The sequence below is a fragment of the Diospyros lotus genome, chromosome 4 (genome assembly GCF_014633365.1).
Source record: "Diospyros lotus cultivar Yz01 chromosome 4, ASM1463336v1, whole genome shotgun sequence".
Classification (NCBI taxonomy): Eukaryota; Viridiplantae; Streptophyta; class Magnoliopsida; order Ericales; family Ebenaceae; genus Diospyros; species Diospyros lotus.
Window position 1 is genome coordinate 41,381,770 of NC_068341.1, and position 16,340 is coordinate 41,398,109.

Below are 16,340 nucleotides of genomic sequence, written 5' to 3' on the forward strand. Positions count from 1 at the left end.
TCATACACCTTGTTGTGTGTAGCAGTGAAAATAAATAAAAATATTATTTCAAGGCTTTAAATTTGATATATGTAGTGATATTTTGTATTATGTATTATATTATTATAAATATATAAAAGATTAATATCAAATATCAAATTTGAGTATCAAAAATCTCATTCGTGAAAAAAAAAATGAAGACGAGATGTCAACAACAAAAAACGACCTCCAATTGATCCAACTCATTCAAGTCCCTTTCTAATTCATTAGTTGACGAAACACATGTGCAATACCTACAAGTGAGAAAATTACACGTGTATGGCTTGTAAAAATTGAATAATCATAATAATCAACATCGTACTTGACAATCTAGTTAACAATATTATAAGTAGGGATATGTAAACGGTCGGTTCAGTTTAATTGGTTAGTAGATTTCAGTCAGTTCAATAATCTAACTAACTATTTGCACACCTTTAGTATTTGACTCGAGTGGAGTAATTTGATTTTTTCTTACTCGCTCTCTACATTTGAATGCAATAAATAAGATATAATATATTTTTTAAAAAATAACATAAGAGTATTTTTGAATTAAGAATAATAAAATATATTTTTAATACCACAATCATTAGATTCATTACCTTCGCCATATACTTTAGTTTGACACTTATAGTGACACTCTATATTGATATTTTGTATTTTATGTCATATCAACATAAATATATAAGATGTCAACATAAAATATTAAAAAATTACATTTAAATATTTAAATAACATTTTTGATATATTTATATCTCATTGACGAGTAGACCCATCATAGATATTGTCGAGTGTAACATTGAAAATAAAGGAAAATATTATTTTAATATTTTAAATTTGACATTTGTAGTTATATTGATATTTTGTATTGTGTATTATATTATTATAAATATATAAAATATTAATAAAAATATTAAATTTAAGTTTCCAAATAGTATTTTTGAAAAATAAATGGAGACAAAATGTCAAACATCAAAAGGCAACATCCAATTGATCTAATTCATTAAAGTTCCTTTCTAATTCATTAGCCAACAAAACACTTGTCCAATAAAGTTACAAGTGTGTGATTGGTAAAAATTCAATAAAATTGAATAATCACAAAAATCAATGTAATACTTGACAATTTGGTTAAGAATATTACAACTAAGGGTGTGCAAAGAATCGGTTTAGTTATTGAATCGATCGAAATTTATTAATTTATTAAATTAAATCGAGAAACAAAACCGAACCGAACCAACCGATTAACCCAAAAATTGAAAATCAAACTTTAAAGAAAAATTAATTGACCCGAACTCATAAAAAAAAAGAAAGAACTAAACCAACAAGTTCAATCGGTTCGATTCGATTAGTTCAAGTAAACTTTTGCTCTCCCTAATTATAAGAAATACATAATTAAACAATATTCTTTTTTTATAATAGCAATAATAAATTTTAATGAGTTGATACATGAATAACTATTTCTACCTAATACGCAAACTAGATAATTTTGGTATCCAAAAGTTCCTTCAAAGGTTCTACGAAAATGATAAATATCATCCATAAAGAATTCTAATTCTAATAAGATCTTGAAATATTATGATAAATATTATTCATGAAAATTATAATCTTAATAAATTTCAGAAAGTATAGATAAACATTATCTATGAGAATATTAAATTTAGGAAATTTATAATTGTTCAATGCTTATCTATAAATAAATAGGTCATTATTTCATAAAATATATATATATTTGATATTGGTGTCAATACGATTTTCAAATTTTCATCATATTAAATATCTGACTTAAATATTGAAGTATTTACACGAGAAATTATTTGCACCCTTTAATTGTTTTCTTTTTTATAGGGTCGACGATATTTTTAATTAAATAAATTTATTATTATATTTTAACAACAATACAAATGAATAAAAGTGGCAAACATATTAAAAATTCTTGTATGGACCTAGTGTCTCCTTAGAAGATAGCCTTTAACTAATTATCATATCCATTGAATCAGAATTTTAATAAATATAAATATAAAATTTTAAATTTAAACTTTACAGCGACAAGATATCTATTTTTGTGAATAAATATTGTTAGTTTCTTAAAAAAGTGTTATTAATTATATAAGTGTTAAAATTAAATATAAAAATTGAGTCTCAACCTAACATTATCGTTTTAAAACAAAATCTAACTCAATTTGAATTGATTGTAAGTTCTTATTTCAACGGCTCATGTTGTGAGAGTGATTATTAAATTTTTTAAATAAAAAGTCACCTAGAAACGTGTCAAAGTTTATTTCACCTTTAAAATTTTAGTAAATTTTAATTCTTAATAGTTAATTTTTAATAATTAACATTTAATGAACCAATGAGATAGCGCCACGTTAAGTGATTTGGGAAATCCATTAAGTTCCCCAATCATGATACCTATTCAATAATTTACCATACTTCAAACTGATTTGATGGCTCATTCATCAAACTCCAATTCATATTTTTCACAAAAGGAATGTGATAAAACACGAATTATTTTATATTATATATAAGAAATTCTTTAATACAGGCCACCGAAACAATATCATTCAATCATTATCAAACTTGTTGCAATCTTTTTCTTTAGTGCGGATCCCACCAAAATACTTTCTACTTCTAATAGGTAATGAATTATATCAAAATCGAGTAAATCACATCAAATATTACAAAACTTTGGCGTTCTTTTTAATTTGGTCACTAAACTTCAATTTCTTGTAAAGTGATAATAAAATTTTAAAATGTTTTATAATGTGATCACTTAAGTGATTTTTTTATGGTTCCTAGCCAAAATTGCTGACATGGCGATGATATGGCGTTGACATGGTGATAATGTGGCCATTGCCTCGTTAGCAATTTTGGTGAAAAATTATTCAAAAATCACTTTAATGATTATGTTGCAAAACATTTTAAAATTTTGTTATCACTTTACAAAAAATTAAAGTTTAGTAATCAAATTGAAAAAGACGTCAAAGTTTTGTGACATTTAATGTGATTTACCCTATCAAAATCATTCTCAGCGAAACCATAAAAAAATGATCTTATGTTTTTCGTCGAGTCCAAGTGGAGATCAAAGATCTCGAGGGATTGATATGCTCTGAGTTTAAAAGAAATAATATAAAAGAAATTAATTAAATTTTAAGTGAAGGTAATAAAAAAATATAATTTTAATTTTATATTTAAAATCATAGATCAAACACTATAATTTTATTATTTTTTATAATTAAATTAGCCACAGGCCCACAGTAACTTCCCCAAACCAGGAGGGTGTGCACTGCACAGAATTGACTTCCCGCCCATCAAACCTCACGAAAGTCGGAAATATCTCTCCCCACGAGCGGTAGTCTCGTCTGAATCGAATGCTTCAATGGCTGGAATTTAGTTTCGCGCCCACCTGTCTGTACGAGGATGAGCCAGATGAGGTAATCTCCCAAAGGCTTGGTCCCTTTTTATTCTCTGGATAAAGCCTCCCCCAGATTCAAACTCCTCTCTCTGCCCAGCCCTCTTGATTTAAGCTGGCCAGGCTTGTGGTGAAGTTGAGCCACTCGTCAGGCTGTTGAGCGATCTTGTTAACATGTAAGGGATCCCAATTTCTGTTATCTTAATTGTTTATTAATGCACAGTGTATTGATGTTATATTTTGCTTATAATATGCTTTGTTAACTACGCCGATGATTAGTAATCTGTTTGTAAATTCACGGCATTCGGAGAATGCTGGAGCAGCAGCAGTGACGAGAAAATTTGTTTAACGTTCGTAATCGAATTCTGTGAGGTGGGTTTATCGTAATAAATATAGGATGATCCACGCTTTCTATTCGATGAAATGCTCGAAAGAAATTTATCTTTTAATCTGTGTTTAGTTTAGACTTTATACTCTGCTTTACGTTTGGAGTTTGTGAGAAATTCTCCTTTAAGCACGATTGGGATACCATTAATTGTTCCAAGTTTGAGAAGACTATGAAACAATACAATTTCAGTGAAACATAAATGTTGGGACTATTTGAGTTGAGACTGATACATCTTGTTTAAGCCTATCACGTGTTTGGGATGTCGTTAGATATGGTTTGATGTAGGCCAGTGCCCATGATGGTAGGGCCGGAATGGAGTATCATGAACATATAGCTAGGTTATCTCTTCGCTCTCACATCGTTAAACTATTCTTGGTTTAGTTTCATTGAGATTGTCAAATATGTGAGGGGTAAAAGGTGGGAAACAATCCTTTGGGTAGCACAGACGACCCATCACATGCGTTCTACAGTTTGAGATATTGTGAGATCGTGAGTTTAATTTTATTTTGTACGGTATTGTACAATTGCTCGTGTTTATTTAAAGTGTTAGACCCCGAATTTCAACTTATAACGAATCTATTTATACACTTCAGCAAAGTCTAAATAGACTAAAAATTCTAAAAAGAGTGGAATAATCTTGGTCAACTGTGGTCTATATATTAGAAACCCTTGGAGTTTCCCACATTAGAAAGAGGGGAGGGTGGGGGCGGAAACCCTAGTTACCAACAAATGTTTTAGCAGATTTCATACAGAACAGATATTCCATCATTGACTTTATCAACAGTGGCAATTCATTTAGACATGCGATTGGACTTGGGAGTATTAGTGTTCTAATATTTAGGGGAGAGTAGAGTTCCGTTAAGCCGAATTAATCGTATTGATTGAATTTGTTAGTTCAGTTCAGTTATTATTTTACAATGATTCGGTTCAATTATCTTTTTCGATTAATTTGGTTTTCGATTTGATCTTTGGCTTGAAATAATCGAACACGGAAATTACAAATTTGGGTGCAGTATAAAACAAAAAGAAACAGACAGAATGGCGGAAGGAGAGGACCGGACCGATGTTCGGTCCTTCGCTCGGCCCTTTCCGGCTTTCCCTTCCCCTTCGTCTCGACTCTCCGCCGACGCCGACGCCGACGCCGAGCCGACATCGCTATCCCTGATGTAGATCGCTTCCCCTTCGTCCTTGTACTTTCCGGCTTTCCCTTCCCCTTCGTCTCGCTATATATCGGCATTGCTATCCCTGATGCAAATAGGCGTCGCCCAGCATCTCTCTCTCCCCCCGATTTGCACTACCGTGCTCGCCGTCGGTAAGCTCCTTCCGTCCTAACCCGAACCGAAACCCTAATCCTAATCGTTTACCGATGGTTAGTTTCGACGGTCGACCCACACCGACGACCAGACCGACAGAGTATTCCTTTCCTTGTGCTTCGACGATCGACCCACACCGACGACCGACATAGGTTAGTTTCGACTTTTCGTTAGGTTAGGGTTTAGGATTTTTCAATTTTTTTCGAAGTCTTCTGCAGATTTTTTGCATAAAATTTCACTTCCTCGTTGCTTTGGAGCCAATGATTTGAGATGGGTTGTCTGTAAATCGGGAAATATGATATGGGTTTCTCCCGTTTCTGCATTGCTTAATTGAATCTTTTGTGTTACAATTTTGTTGCTGTTGATTTCTTGGTGATGTTTGGGAAGTAATGTGTTTGTTAAAATGTTGCCGCGGTTGTGAGCTAGCAAGAATTTTCCTTATTCATGGCCCAATTATCCTCAAATAGAGAGAGTTGGTGCGGTTTTTCTTCTCCTTTCAGAACATTTTCTATCGGTTTTCGATTTTTTGTTTTGCTTCGGTTTCTTTGGTTCGGTCTATCGAAAAATTTGATTTTCCATTTCAAACCATTTGCACACCCCTACTAATATTTCTGTGTTGATAAAAAATTTGTCTTACATGTGAACAACATATTGAATCTAACAGACTACCGATGTCATGTTGGTTTTGAACCTTTGACAATGTGGGTTAACATTGTTTTGATGCCTATTTTCTTGAACATGTCTAAGCATCATTCTAATTTTGTAAATACTAGGGGCCAAATTCATATTTTTACCTCAATATTTTCACCCCTTTTTGCGTGGTCACTTAATTTTTTTATTGTTTTAATTATATTTTTGAATTTAATTTTTGAGACAATTTAACCTATATATTTTGATTTTTTTTCTGTATAGCAATCCAAAAGTATAGATTTAGCCATTTACTAAGTGCCGTTTGAATTTATCAGTTTTTTCATGTGTGTTCTGTTTTCAGTTTTTTCATTTGAATTCATTTTCTGTCAAAATTATGAAAACTAAACTTGTCATCTGATAATGTTGCTAGTTTTGAAATTTTAGAGAAAAAAATAAGTAACTTTGTTGGATAATTTTTTTTGTTTATTTTATAGAGTGATTAAATAGATGAATAATTAATGTTTTTTCATAAAAAATAATTCCTAAATTGATAATTATAGAACTTATAATAAAATTATAAGTATTGTTTTTACCAAAATTGTAATCAATTGTATTCATATTAATATCAATATAACTATTTATGAATTTTAAGTTGACTAAACCTATATTTTTGTTCTTATACTTTTACATTTTTTTTTTATGACCACTTGAACATTTCATTGATTATTCCTCTTGCATTTTTTAGTCAATTCAACCTATGTATTTTTTGATATTTTTTTCATGTGATAATCTAAACTTTTCACTGTTTCAATAATGCCATTGGATATGTGTTTTTGAGTTAATTTAACTTTTGTATTTTAACATGAACAGAGTGTGACGTGTTATTTGCCATTTGATTTTATATATATATTTTTTACACATGAAAGTACAGAGTTTAAATTGATTTGAAAATGTAAATTCATAAGTGTAATTGAAATAATGAAAAGTTTAGGTGGTGACATGAAAAAAAAAAAAGAAGTATAAGTTAAATTGACTCAAAAATTAGGTTTAAGGATGTAATTAAAATAACGAAAAGTTTGAGTAGTCAACGAAAAAATGTGAGTACAAAAGCAAAAATATGAATTTGACCATTTTAAATTTGACTAACAATATCATTACCATTATAAATGATATAACTATAAATTTTGTTATGGTATTATTCATTTTATTGTTAACAGTAGAAATCGTGCCATTATAGAATATAATAATTATACTAATTAGCAATATTCCAATACTAATAAGTTCTACTAATATGCTATAGTACCAGAGTTAGATTACAATACACTATAGTTAATACTAGTATCTATTATCATAACAATAATACTACAATTATTAGTGTCAATATTATAATATTAGCAATATCAAGAATAATGTATCAACAATTAATTTTGATATAGCATTCATGATATTGCTACTATTGAGATTGTTGGTTTTTTTTTTTCTTTGTGAAATGACAATCTTTAATATCAAAATATCAATAGTATTGGTAGTATTAATGTTTTGACATTATTTAATAAGGAAAATTACATGTTGTATTTATGAGATTTAGGATACTTGCAAGAACTACTTTTGCCGGTTGAGAAAATATAATGAGTATTCTTAAGGTTTAATATTATATTGTAATTTCTCTTCAGTTATTAGTTAACTCCAGTTAAACATTAAAAATAACTAAAATATCTTTATATATAAGAATCTTGTTTTTTCTTCTTTCTCATCTCTTCTCACCCTCTCTCTCTCACTCACGAAAGCTCCCTTCATCGCCACTCCTTTCACCACCGCAAACCTTCATTCACTATGCTACCCTCATTTATCTCAGTAAGTTTTTCTCCCTTGATATGTTTTGTCGAACCTAGATTTATTTTAGTCTTATTTGGCTTTGACGGAATCTAGATCATTTAGGTTCATCGAACCCAGACGATCTAGGTTCCATTTGGGTTCAACACCTAGATTCAACGAGTTCGATGAAACCTCGATACATTTGGGTTTGTCGAACCTCGATGATTTGGGTTCCATTTGGGTTTAACACCTAGATCCATCTCTCCCTAGATGGATTTGGATTTGAACCCAGATGAAACCTAGATGCATTTGGGTTCATTGAACCCAAACGATCTGGTTCAATTTGGTTTCAACACCCAAATTCAACGAGTTCGATGAATTCTAGATACATTTGGGTTTGTTAAACCTAGATGATTTGAGTTCAATACCTAGATCCATCCCTAGATGCATTTGGGTTCAGAACCCAAACGATTGGTTCCGTTTGGGTTCGACACCTTAGATGAATTTGGGTTTTGAGTTTAGATCGACCACAACATTGGTTGCTGATTGCTAGTGATTACTAGTTTTTTTTTCCCAAAATCAGATGAGAGGAGAGAGAGAAAGAAAGGGAATATAAGAGAGAATGAAGGGTAACATGGTAATTTTAACTTATTGTTTAATAACAAGGAAGGTTATTGCTATTTCCAAAATGTGGGGTGATTTTTGCAATTTTTCCTATTAAATAGCATCATTATATTAGTAATATCATTAATGACTAACATTAATTAATATCATAATATTAGGAATATCATGAATATTGCGAACCAAAAAACCTAGTGTACTAGAGATTTGAGTGATTCCCCATGACACTAATAGTATTGAAGGTGTAAGGCGTCCTTATTTTCTACCAATCCCAAAGCCCAGATAAAAGGAGAGTTGCATTAAATAGTTGATAGCTAACGTAAAACTATTGGATCAAAACTCATGAATTTTAGAGAGATGGAGATTTAGACTCCAACATCATGTGCTGGGGTTAAGGCTTATCATTATTATTGTTGCTGTACTGTATATATGATCATAAGTTGATTCCTTTAATGCAGATCATTTAACTGCACCGTGATCCAAGCTGTGCTTCCAGAAATGGGAGAAGAAAGGAATGGCAATGTAAGCAAGGTGTTTCTGAGGTTGGGGAGCTTTATGAGAAAACTTTCATTTGGAATCCTATCTGTTGGTCCCATCCCCACCCACATTGCCTTCATCATGGATGGAAACAGAAGGTATGCTAAGAAGAAAAACCTTGAGGAAGGGGCTGGACATAGAGCTGGGTTTTTAGCACTGATGTCTCTGTTGAATTATTGCTATGAATTAGGGGTGAAGTACGCAACAGTCTATGCATTCAGCATTGATAACTTCAAAAGAAAACCAGAAGAGGTTCAACAACTTATGGACTTGATGCAGGAGAAGATTGAAGGATTGCTAGAGGAGGGGAGTATAGTGAATCAATATGGAATTAGGGTTTACTTCATTGGAAACTTGAAACTTCTGAATGAGTCAGTTAGGGCTGCAGCCGAAAAGGCGATGAAAGCAACAGCCAACAACACGAAGTGCGCGCTATTGATCTGTGTGGCTTATACTTCAACCGATGAGATAGCTCATGCAGTCCATGAATGTTGCCAAGAGAAAAAGGATGAAATGCAAGAAGAGAATGCTGATAAAATGTATGAGATTCAAACATGGAATGAAGAAAACTTCGAAGAAAAGCAGAAGTATCATCGCATAAAGCTGGTGGATCTTGAGAAGCACATGTACATGGCTGTGGCACCTAATCCGGACATTTTGATTCGAAGCTCAGGCGAGACCCGGCTGAGCAACTTTCTTCTTTGGCAAACAAATGACACTCTTTTATGCTGTCCGAGAGCGCTGTGGCCGGAGATTGGTTTTTGGCATTTAGTGTGGGCAGTATTGAACTTCCAAAGGAACTACTCATACTTGGAGAAGAAGAAGAAGCAGCTGTGACATTCTCCTCGACACAAGGTCTCATCCACTTGTGCCAAAATATATACTTCAGCTCAGCTTCAACCATTTATCTACAATACAAGTCAAGGTCTGGGCGAGGTATATCTCCATGAATCCCTGTTATTTTCTATAGTATGGTATGTATTATGTACTTGTAGCCTATGCATTCAGGCATATTTAACAAGCATTATATTTATAGAAGCCTATGTTTATAACCCGTGCACTGTTTTGTGCAAGTATATTTCAATATACAATGTCTTCATGTTGGAATACGTTGGAATACTTTCGTTGTTTTGATCATTCTATTCCTATGAATGAGTTTCTATTGACAGAAAAAGAGATAACTCACAGAAAACCTAGCTGCCCTTTTTCTTCCCCATGGTAATGCCAAGGGCATCCATGTTTTGAAACATGTGCTTTGGATATCAAAGTTGAGCAGCCGTGTGGTACCCTTTTGCATCATAAGTCTGGCTAGTTACATTCTTAACAAGGCTTGCAATGTTTTTAGTTCCAAAAAATAAAAAATAAATCCCTCTTTCCTGACACACAAAATGGAGAGTTGGAAGCATTCTTTGTGTTGGTTCACCATGCCACTTTTTTTATTCCAAATGATATTGGTTATGGAACCATAGTCAACTGGATGGAATTACTTGTATACATTGAGTTAAGCCTAATAAGTTAACTGTCCATCAGGGTGGTTGTCTCACATCATAGGGTTAGTCTCTTTAAGTAGGGTTAATTTCTAATGTTCTAGAGCTGGTGCTTTTCAAGTTGGAACAGAAAATTGTATCGTGTCTATCTAAGAATGTGTGTATAAAGGGCTCTGATAGTGCACAAGACTTCCTGTCTTGTGACTCTGAGTGTAAAAAAGTCTCCTCTTAATAAGAATATTTATTTTGTTCTTTTCTTTTGTATACTCAACCAACTTCTTCTGATGGCTCCTCGTTCATATAACAAAAATGACATCCATTGTTCATTCGTTCTGAAAATCAAACCTTATCCATCATGCCCTCCAACCTCTTTAGAAGTATGCAAAGCTAGGTACAAGTATTACTTTTTCAACCATGGCAAAGCGAAAAGCCTCATGTATTGGGTTGCCTCACACATGAAAGGAGTAAATGAACAGTCCACAACAACAGTCTATGGAATCACCAGGAGCTAGATTTGATTTGGTCTAACCTATGAAGCCTGTAAAAATTGATGAGTGCAGTGCACTTCTGAACATGTACAGAGTGGCTAATTCTATACAAAATTACTGTATAATTTACCAGTCTTAAAGAATGCCAGCTTAATAGGAAGGTAAACACAGATCAATATGCTGGCAAACAATAAGCAGCTCCTTAAAATCATAAAGCACTATTATGTCATTGTATACCCTTTTGATATTAACCAAAACAGGTTCAAATTACATGGGTTACTAAAATAATATTAAAAGAATAGACCTTCTGATTATAAATCCTTTGATATTAACCAAAACAGGTTCAAATAACATGGGTTCATTATAAACCTTTTGATATTAACCAAAACAGGATCAAATTACATGGGTTACTAAAATAGTATTAAAAAGAATATAAATAATTAGAGGTAAAAGAATCAGGCTCAAATTCGATGTCAGCAAGAGCAACCTGAACCAAAATTCAAGACCGTGGTTTGAGCAGACGCGGCCGATTACAAAACATTCTACCATTGGCTTTGACATATGCAGCAATGGCAACGCTCATGCTTGCCCACAAGGTTGAAAAGAATAAGTGCCGAAGATCGTATGGAACTGCAGAAGGATGGATATAAGGAGAGCAGGAACTTGTAATTGGCAATCAAATGGCATGAAAAACAAGAATTTGCAGGAATGTGAGAGAGAAACTATATGTTTTTAATTGAATAATAACATATCAAGTCTTAATTTTCACTAGGTGGGTTCCGCAATATAAATTTTAGCTCACCAATCATCTCTATCTATGGTTATACCTTCTGTAAGGTCATTGTGACGAATATCATAACCAAAACTTTGCAAACAAAGATTTTGAAGATGAGGTTGCAGTTCTCTCTATCAAAAATTTATAAGAAACAACTTACCTTGTCTCAATGACATAATTGTGAGGAAGAATCCAGCCATGACCAATGACAAAGCCAGTGGAAAGGACTGCAGAAACAAATATACAACATTATTGTCTGAGACAGGAGGAAAAACTTATCCTCTGATAATTTATAAATATGCAGACATCTTATCCCTGGGGAAAATGACCTTGATTTATTTGTACATTTGTACATACAAACACTAACTTCTGGCAGATCAAAATTAGAACAAAAATTCTTAGTCTGATATTCCAATGAGCCTCTTGAAGAAGAATGAAGAGAGAATATCAGTAAATGCATATATGCTTCTTATTAGATCATTCTGTTTCTGAACAATAAAAGTAAAAATCTATCGATTAGATATATAATTACTCCACAAACACTTCATTCTTCTTGACAAGGCCCGAGTTAGTCACAAATTACCTCTGTGAAGTTAAAGATCTAGTAAGAACTCACCAGAACGTCACAAATATGAAAGATACCTCTATTGGGAGTTAAAAAGGAGATTTTGCAAGAAAAAACCATATATCAGTGAACAGCTTTTAATGTTGAGCCACACAAACACGTGCAAAGCACCCCACAAGAATATTACAAGTCGGAATTGTGCTAGTGAGAAATACATTTTGCTCCCCACAGCTCCCCCAGCCCCCCAAAAAACAGAACAAAGTAATATTTACTATTAACAAAGAATGACTTGATCCCTTTTGAAAACTACATCATGCAGGCAAAAAACTTCTAAACATCAGTGATTATTTACATGACAAATTTTCTTCCAGAATCACCAGAACCACGGCAAAAGATCATGATCATATTTTCAGCGATTTAAGCTTCACTATTTATAAGATAAATGATAATAGACAAGAAACTCATGGATTATCATTGCATATATAAGAAATAAGAGTTTCCAAAGTCCTTGATACCAGATATTGGAAAGATTTCCACAGTCAAGATGGCTACTTTCCATGTAAAAGTAAAAACTGAGTTGAAAATAAAACTTGACCTGCAGTTGGTCAATTCTTGTTTGCTTGTATTTTTTTTTTTTTTTTTCTGTGGATAACCTTGTTTGTTTAGTAATTTTTTTTTAGATAACCTTCTCTTCTTAGTAGTTAATTGCAATAAAATTTGCTTTCTGCAAATTAATTCATGGTATTTTAACAACTTCCACTAATGGTTTTATGCTGGCTAGCTTCCTTTCTATTTTCATTGCCCAGCAGTGTGTTTGAGCAAATTAAAGTTTGTTTAAAGTGACAGATATAGCAACTTTGAGTAATGATCATGGTTGCAATCTTCAATACTAAAGTTATCAGAAAATTACAAAGAACTGTACAAATTTAATGCATACAACTAACAGTTGTTTTGTACTCACAGCTACAGCCTCCAGGCCTCCTTTCTGAGATGTAGAGGCCATATCTCGGGAAATAGAAACAATGAAATGACCTTGAACGAGATCAATCGCATCCTTCACATCCATGTTCCAAAGGATTAAAATGGTCAGAATTGAAGTCCAACAATTATATAAGAAATAAGTCTTCCCTTTATTTCTAAGCAGCTCGCTTATTTTGAAGGAAATTAGCAACTGACAAGACAATGTATAACTCTAAGTGGCATCAAAATATTACTGCTTTGGCAAATGCATCAACCATTCAATACTTAAGATGCATACCATAAAATATGAACCATTTCTATGTGTTACTCATGTACCTTGAAGTTAAAAAAAAGAACTGAAAAAAATAATTTTTAAAGTTTAAATAAGCCTTTTCAATTTACAACATAGTTCTATTTTATATTGTCCAAATGTGAATGTTATAGAAAAGTTAGAGGTGGAAGAAAATTTTAAAATCTAGAAGTACGACATAAAATGTTGGGTTAACCATAGAGACACACCATTAAATCCCTTTAAAAAGCAGTGGCTTTGTCTGAGTGCTCGGGTAACTTACTGCAGGCCCTTCAAAAGGCAGAGCTGAGTCAAGTTGAAGTTCTACATATTCACTATTCAGGCTGGAGTAGCCAGTTGAAAGTCATGCTCAGGCCTTGCCTAAACATATATAGAGGTCATTTTTGTTTTGCAGTCTCATGAGCCAAGCTCAGTTCAGCTTAGTTAAGAAATATGAATGGTGTTACCAAGATCTTAGTGCCATACCCCCATCAAATTGTTTATCTGGGTCATGCTGGCCTAATCTTGGTGCATATACAATATTATACATAGCATATTGTCCCAAATTAAGGATAAATCAGAGCAAATTATATGAGAAATCAAACCAAAAAATTTTGATTCTATAAATATACAAAAGGAGAACCCACTCCTAAGGGAATCGTGACCCAGCTAATGCTCCAACTAAGCCTACCCCTAAATTTCAGAAAAGTATTGCATTTGAACACTCATTATGATGCTGGGTACCATAACGAAGTGCATCCCTGGTAACATTGCATGCGAATTTAAAAGACGTGGCAAATTCTTGTACATGAAATAATAATAAAAAAAAAAAAGCTGATGTACGTGTAATGGGCCTTTGCTCGTATGAACTCTAGGCCCACAGGTTTAGCCAAATTTGTTTGGTTTAGAACTTCCAGATAAGATTTAGCCCAAAAAAAAAAAAAAAAAAAAATCAGATAAGAACAAGAAGACATATCCAAAGTGACTAGAACCAAGAAATACAATTCCAAGTTAGATTAGTTTTTTTTTTTTTTCTGGATAGAAAGAAAGAGATTTATTTATAAGAAGAAAAGCTACAAGGTAACATAAAATACAGAACCCCAAAACAGAACATCCCCAAAAGACAGAAAAATACAATCATACCAGATGAGCATTTGGGGAATGAACAGAAGAAGAAAAATAAATTCAAAAGGATGCGAAGCCCAAAGCCATCGTGTGATGTTGTGTGGGAAGCTATAGAGAGTAAATTTTGTAATAGAAACAATTAGGATTCTTTTTCCCAAGTGCTTTTAAGTGAATCACAGACAATCAATATACATTAACTTTATTTATCATTATTGTCCTGTGAATTTATCATATATTGTTGTTATAGAGGATCTAATCATGGATAGAGATGGTTGGAGATCTAAGAATGCATGTAACTGACGTCATCTAATGGGATTAAGTCTTTTGATTGTTGTATTGTCTTGTGGGTAAATACATTTTTACAATTTTTACACAACAGTAGATATCATTTAAGCAAGTCATTAAGAAACTTCAACGGATTATAAACTAAAAATTATGGGCTCAATTTTGCAAAACAGCCTGCCAGGAATCTACTAGTTTATCTAACAAACTTTATTTCAAGTTCATACTTGGATTAATAATAAAAACACCCGATCGCGAGTTGAGCCCAAGACGTTTACAAACAACTAAGTTGATTTTGCAACCCTAGTTATAGCCAACTGAAAGTCTTAAGTAAAAAGTTCTAGTAATATATATATATATATATATATATATTGTAGTGGTTAGAGGTAAATGGGAGATACAAATGCTTTGAGTCTAATTTATTATTCTGATCTAAACTTCAAATAACATCATTGAAGAAATAAAATATACAAACCTGCTTTGTTCCATCACGAAAGTTGTTCAGGTAATAACGCATAAGGGCATTATATCCATCTTTAAGAATCCCTTGGGCAGTACGTTGGCCATATCTGAAAATACAAGTCAATTGTACACAGAAAAAATACACCATAAATTTGGCCACCTTCATGTTTGAAAAGAGAAACTGGCATACAAAGTTTATTAGTCATATTTCCAGGATAGTAATTTAGAGTAATCATTGTGAAAACCAAAATGCATAGAGAAGAAGGTAAGCAGCACTCTGTAAGTTATAGGGTAGCATGTGCAAATGCGTATTGTAATTATGGATCTCATTGTTAATTGAAAAAGAAATGAAGAATTAAACAACTTATTATTGCTAATCATTAACACATACAACACAAGGCACAATATGATAAAAGCATGCTGCACAGTGATTTTCTAAAAAATTTGGACACTGACACATGGATGCATCACAAGAAAATAACCAAAAAACTTGATTCCATTATTGAACTATATTCCAAAAAAAGTTTTGATGATTAAAATTCTTAAAATAAAATGTTTAAAGGAGTCAAGTCTAATAAAAAAAAGGTTGTCCCCACGGCACGAGTCTCCTTATTTTGCAAAGTTTTTATTTATTTTTATTTTTTTAATGCAATCTTACTCTTGAAGGATGTTTCAACTTTCTATAAATCGAACACCTTGACCTTCCAGTTATAAAGGAACAACCTTACCATTACCATCAAGGCTCACCCTCAATTCATGTCTAATAAATGTAAATTAAATTGTTTTTACTTTATAAATGAACTTTAACAACCCCCCCCCCCCCCCCCAACCCCCTCGCCAAAAAAAAAAAAAAAAAAAAAAGCGCACACACACACACAAAGACAAACACACGCCTCACTCTATAGTCGTATCATCTATGCCACAAAATCTTAGGCAGTAGAGCATCGATATGAGCAAAATATGAATAAAATAGAAATGAAGATGTTATGATGAATATGGAACCATGAAAGAAAAGTTAAAATTAGAAACAAAATTATCTCTAATAAGGTTTGGAGTGGCTTTTATTGGGGATAAGATATGTAAGGCACAATTAAGATGATTTGGCCAGTGCGAAGAAGTTCAATATATGCTCATGGAATGGGAAAAGATGGAAACAAAAGAAATAGAAGAAGACCAAGA

General features: G+C 32.6%; 2 protein-coding genes across 7 annotated transcripts in view; one reads left to right on the forward strand and one right to left on the reverse strand.

Moving 5' to 3' along the window:
- Positions 1–3,417: 3,417 nt before the first annotated feature.
- On the forward strand, positions 3,418–9,837 carry LOC127800558 (dehydrodolichyl diphosphate synthase 6). 4 transcript variants are annotated; one of them, XM_052335243.1, is made up of 3 exons: positions 3,474–3,600; positions 4,826–5,277; positions 8,650–9,837. In XM_052335243.1, exon 3 carries the CDS (start codon positions 8,690–8,692, stop codon positions 9,563–9,565), a length of 876 nt encoding a protein of 291 aa, XP_052191203.1. In that variant the 5' UTR covers positions 3,474–3,600; positions 4,826–5,277; positions 8,650–8,689; the 3' UTR covers positions 9,566–9,837. The 4 variants fall into 4 exon arrangements, with proteins under 4 accessions (XP_052191200.1, XP_052191201.1, XP_052191203.1 ...); XM_052335240.1 differs by lacking the exons at positions 3,474–3,600; positions 4,826–5,277 and adding an exon at positions 3,418–3,446; XM_052335241.1 differs by lacking the exon at positions 4,826–5,277 and having other exon boundaries at positions 3,453–3,600.
- Positions 9,838–10,993: 1,156 nt separating this feature from the next.
- Positions 10,994–16,340, reverse strand: part of LOC127800557 (phosphoinositide phosphatase SAC7-like) — a 56,459-nt gene continuing 51,112 nt past the window's right edge. For all 3 annotated transcript variants that reach the window (XM_052335237.1, XM_052335238.1, XM_052335239.1), the window contains 4 exons: positions 15,175–15,268; positions 13,005–13,097; positions 11,639–11,705; positions 10,994–11,333 (listed from right to left, as the gene is read on the reverse strand). In XM_052335237.1, the coding sequence (XP_052191197.1) occupies positions 11,203–11,333; positions 11,639–11,705; positions 13,005–13,097; positions 15,175–15,268 (385 nt within the window). In that variant the 3' untranslated portion in view covers positions 10,994–11,202. The remainder of the gene's footprint in view (positions 11,334–11,638; positions 11,706–13,004; positions 13,098–15,174; positions 15,269–16,340) is intronic.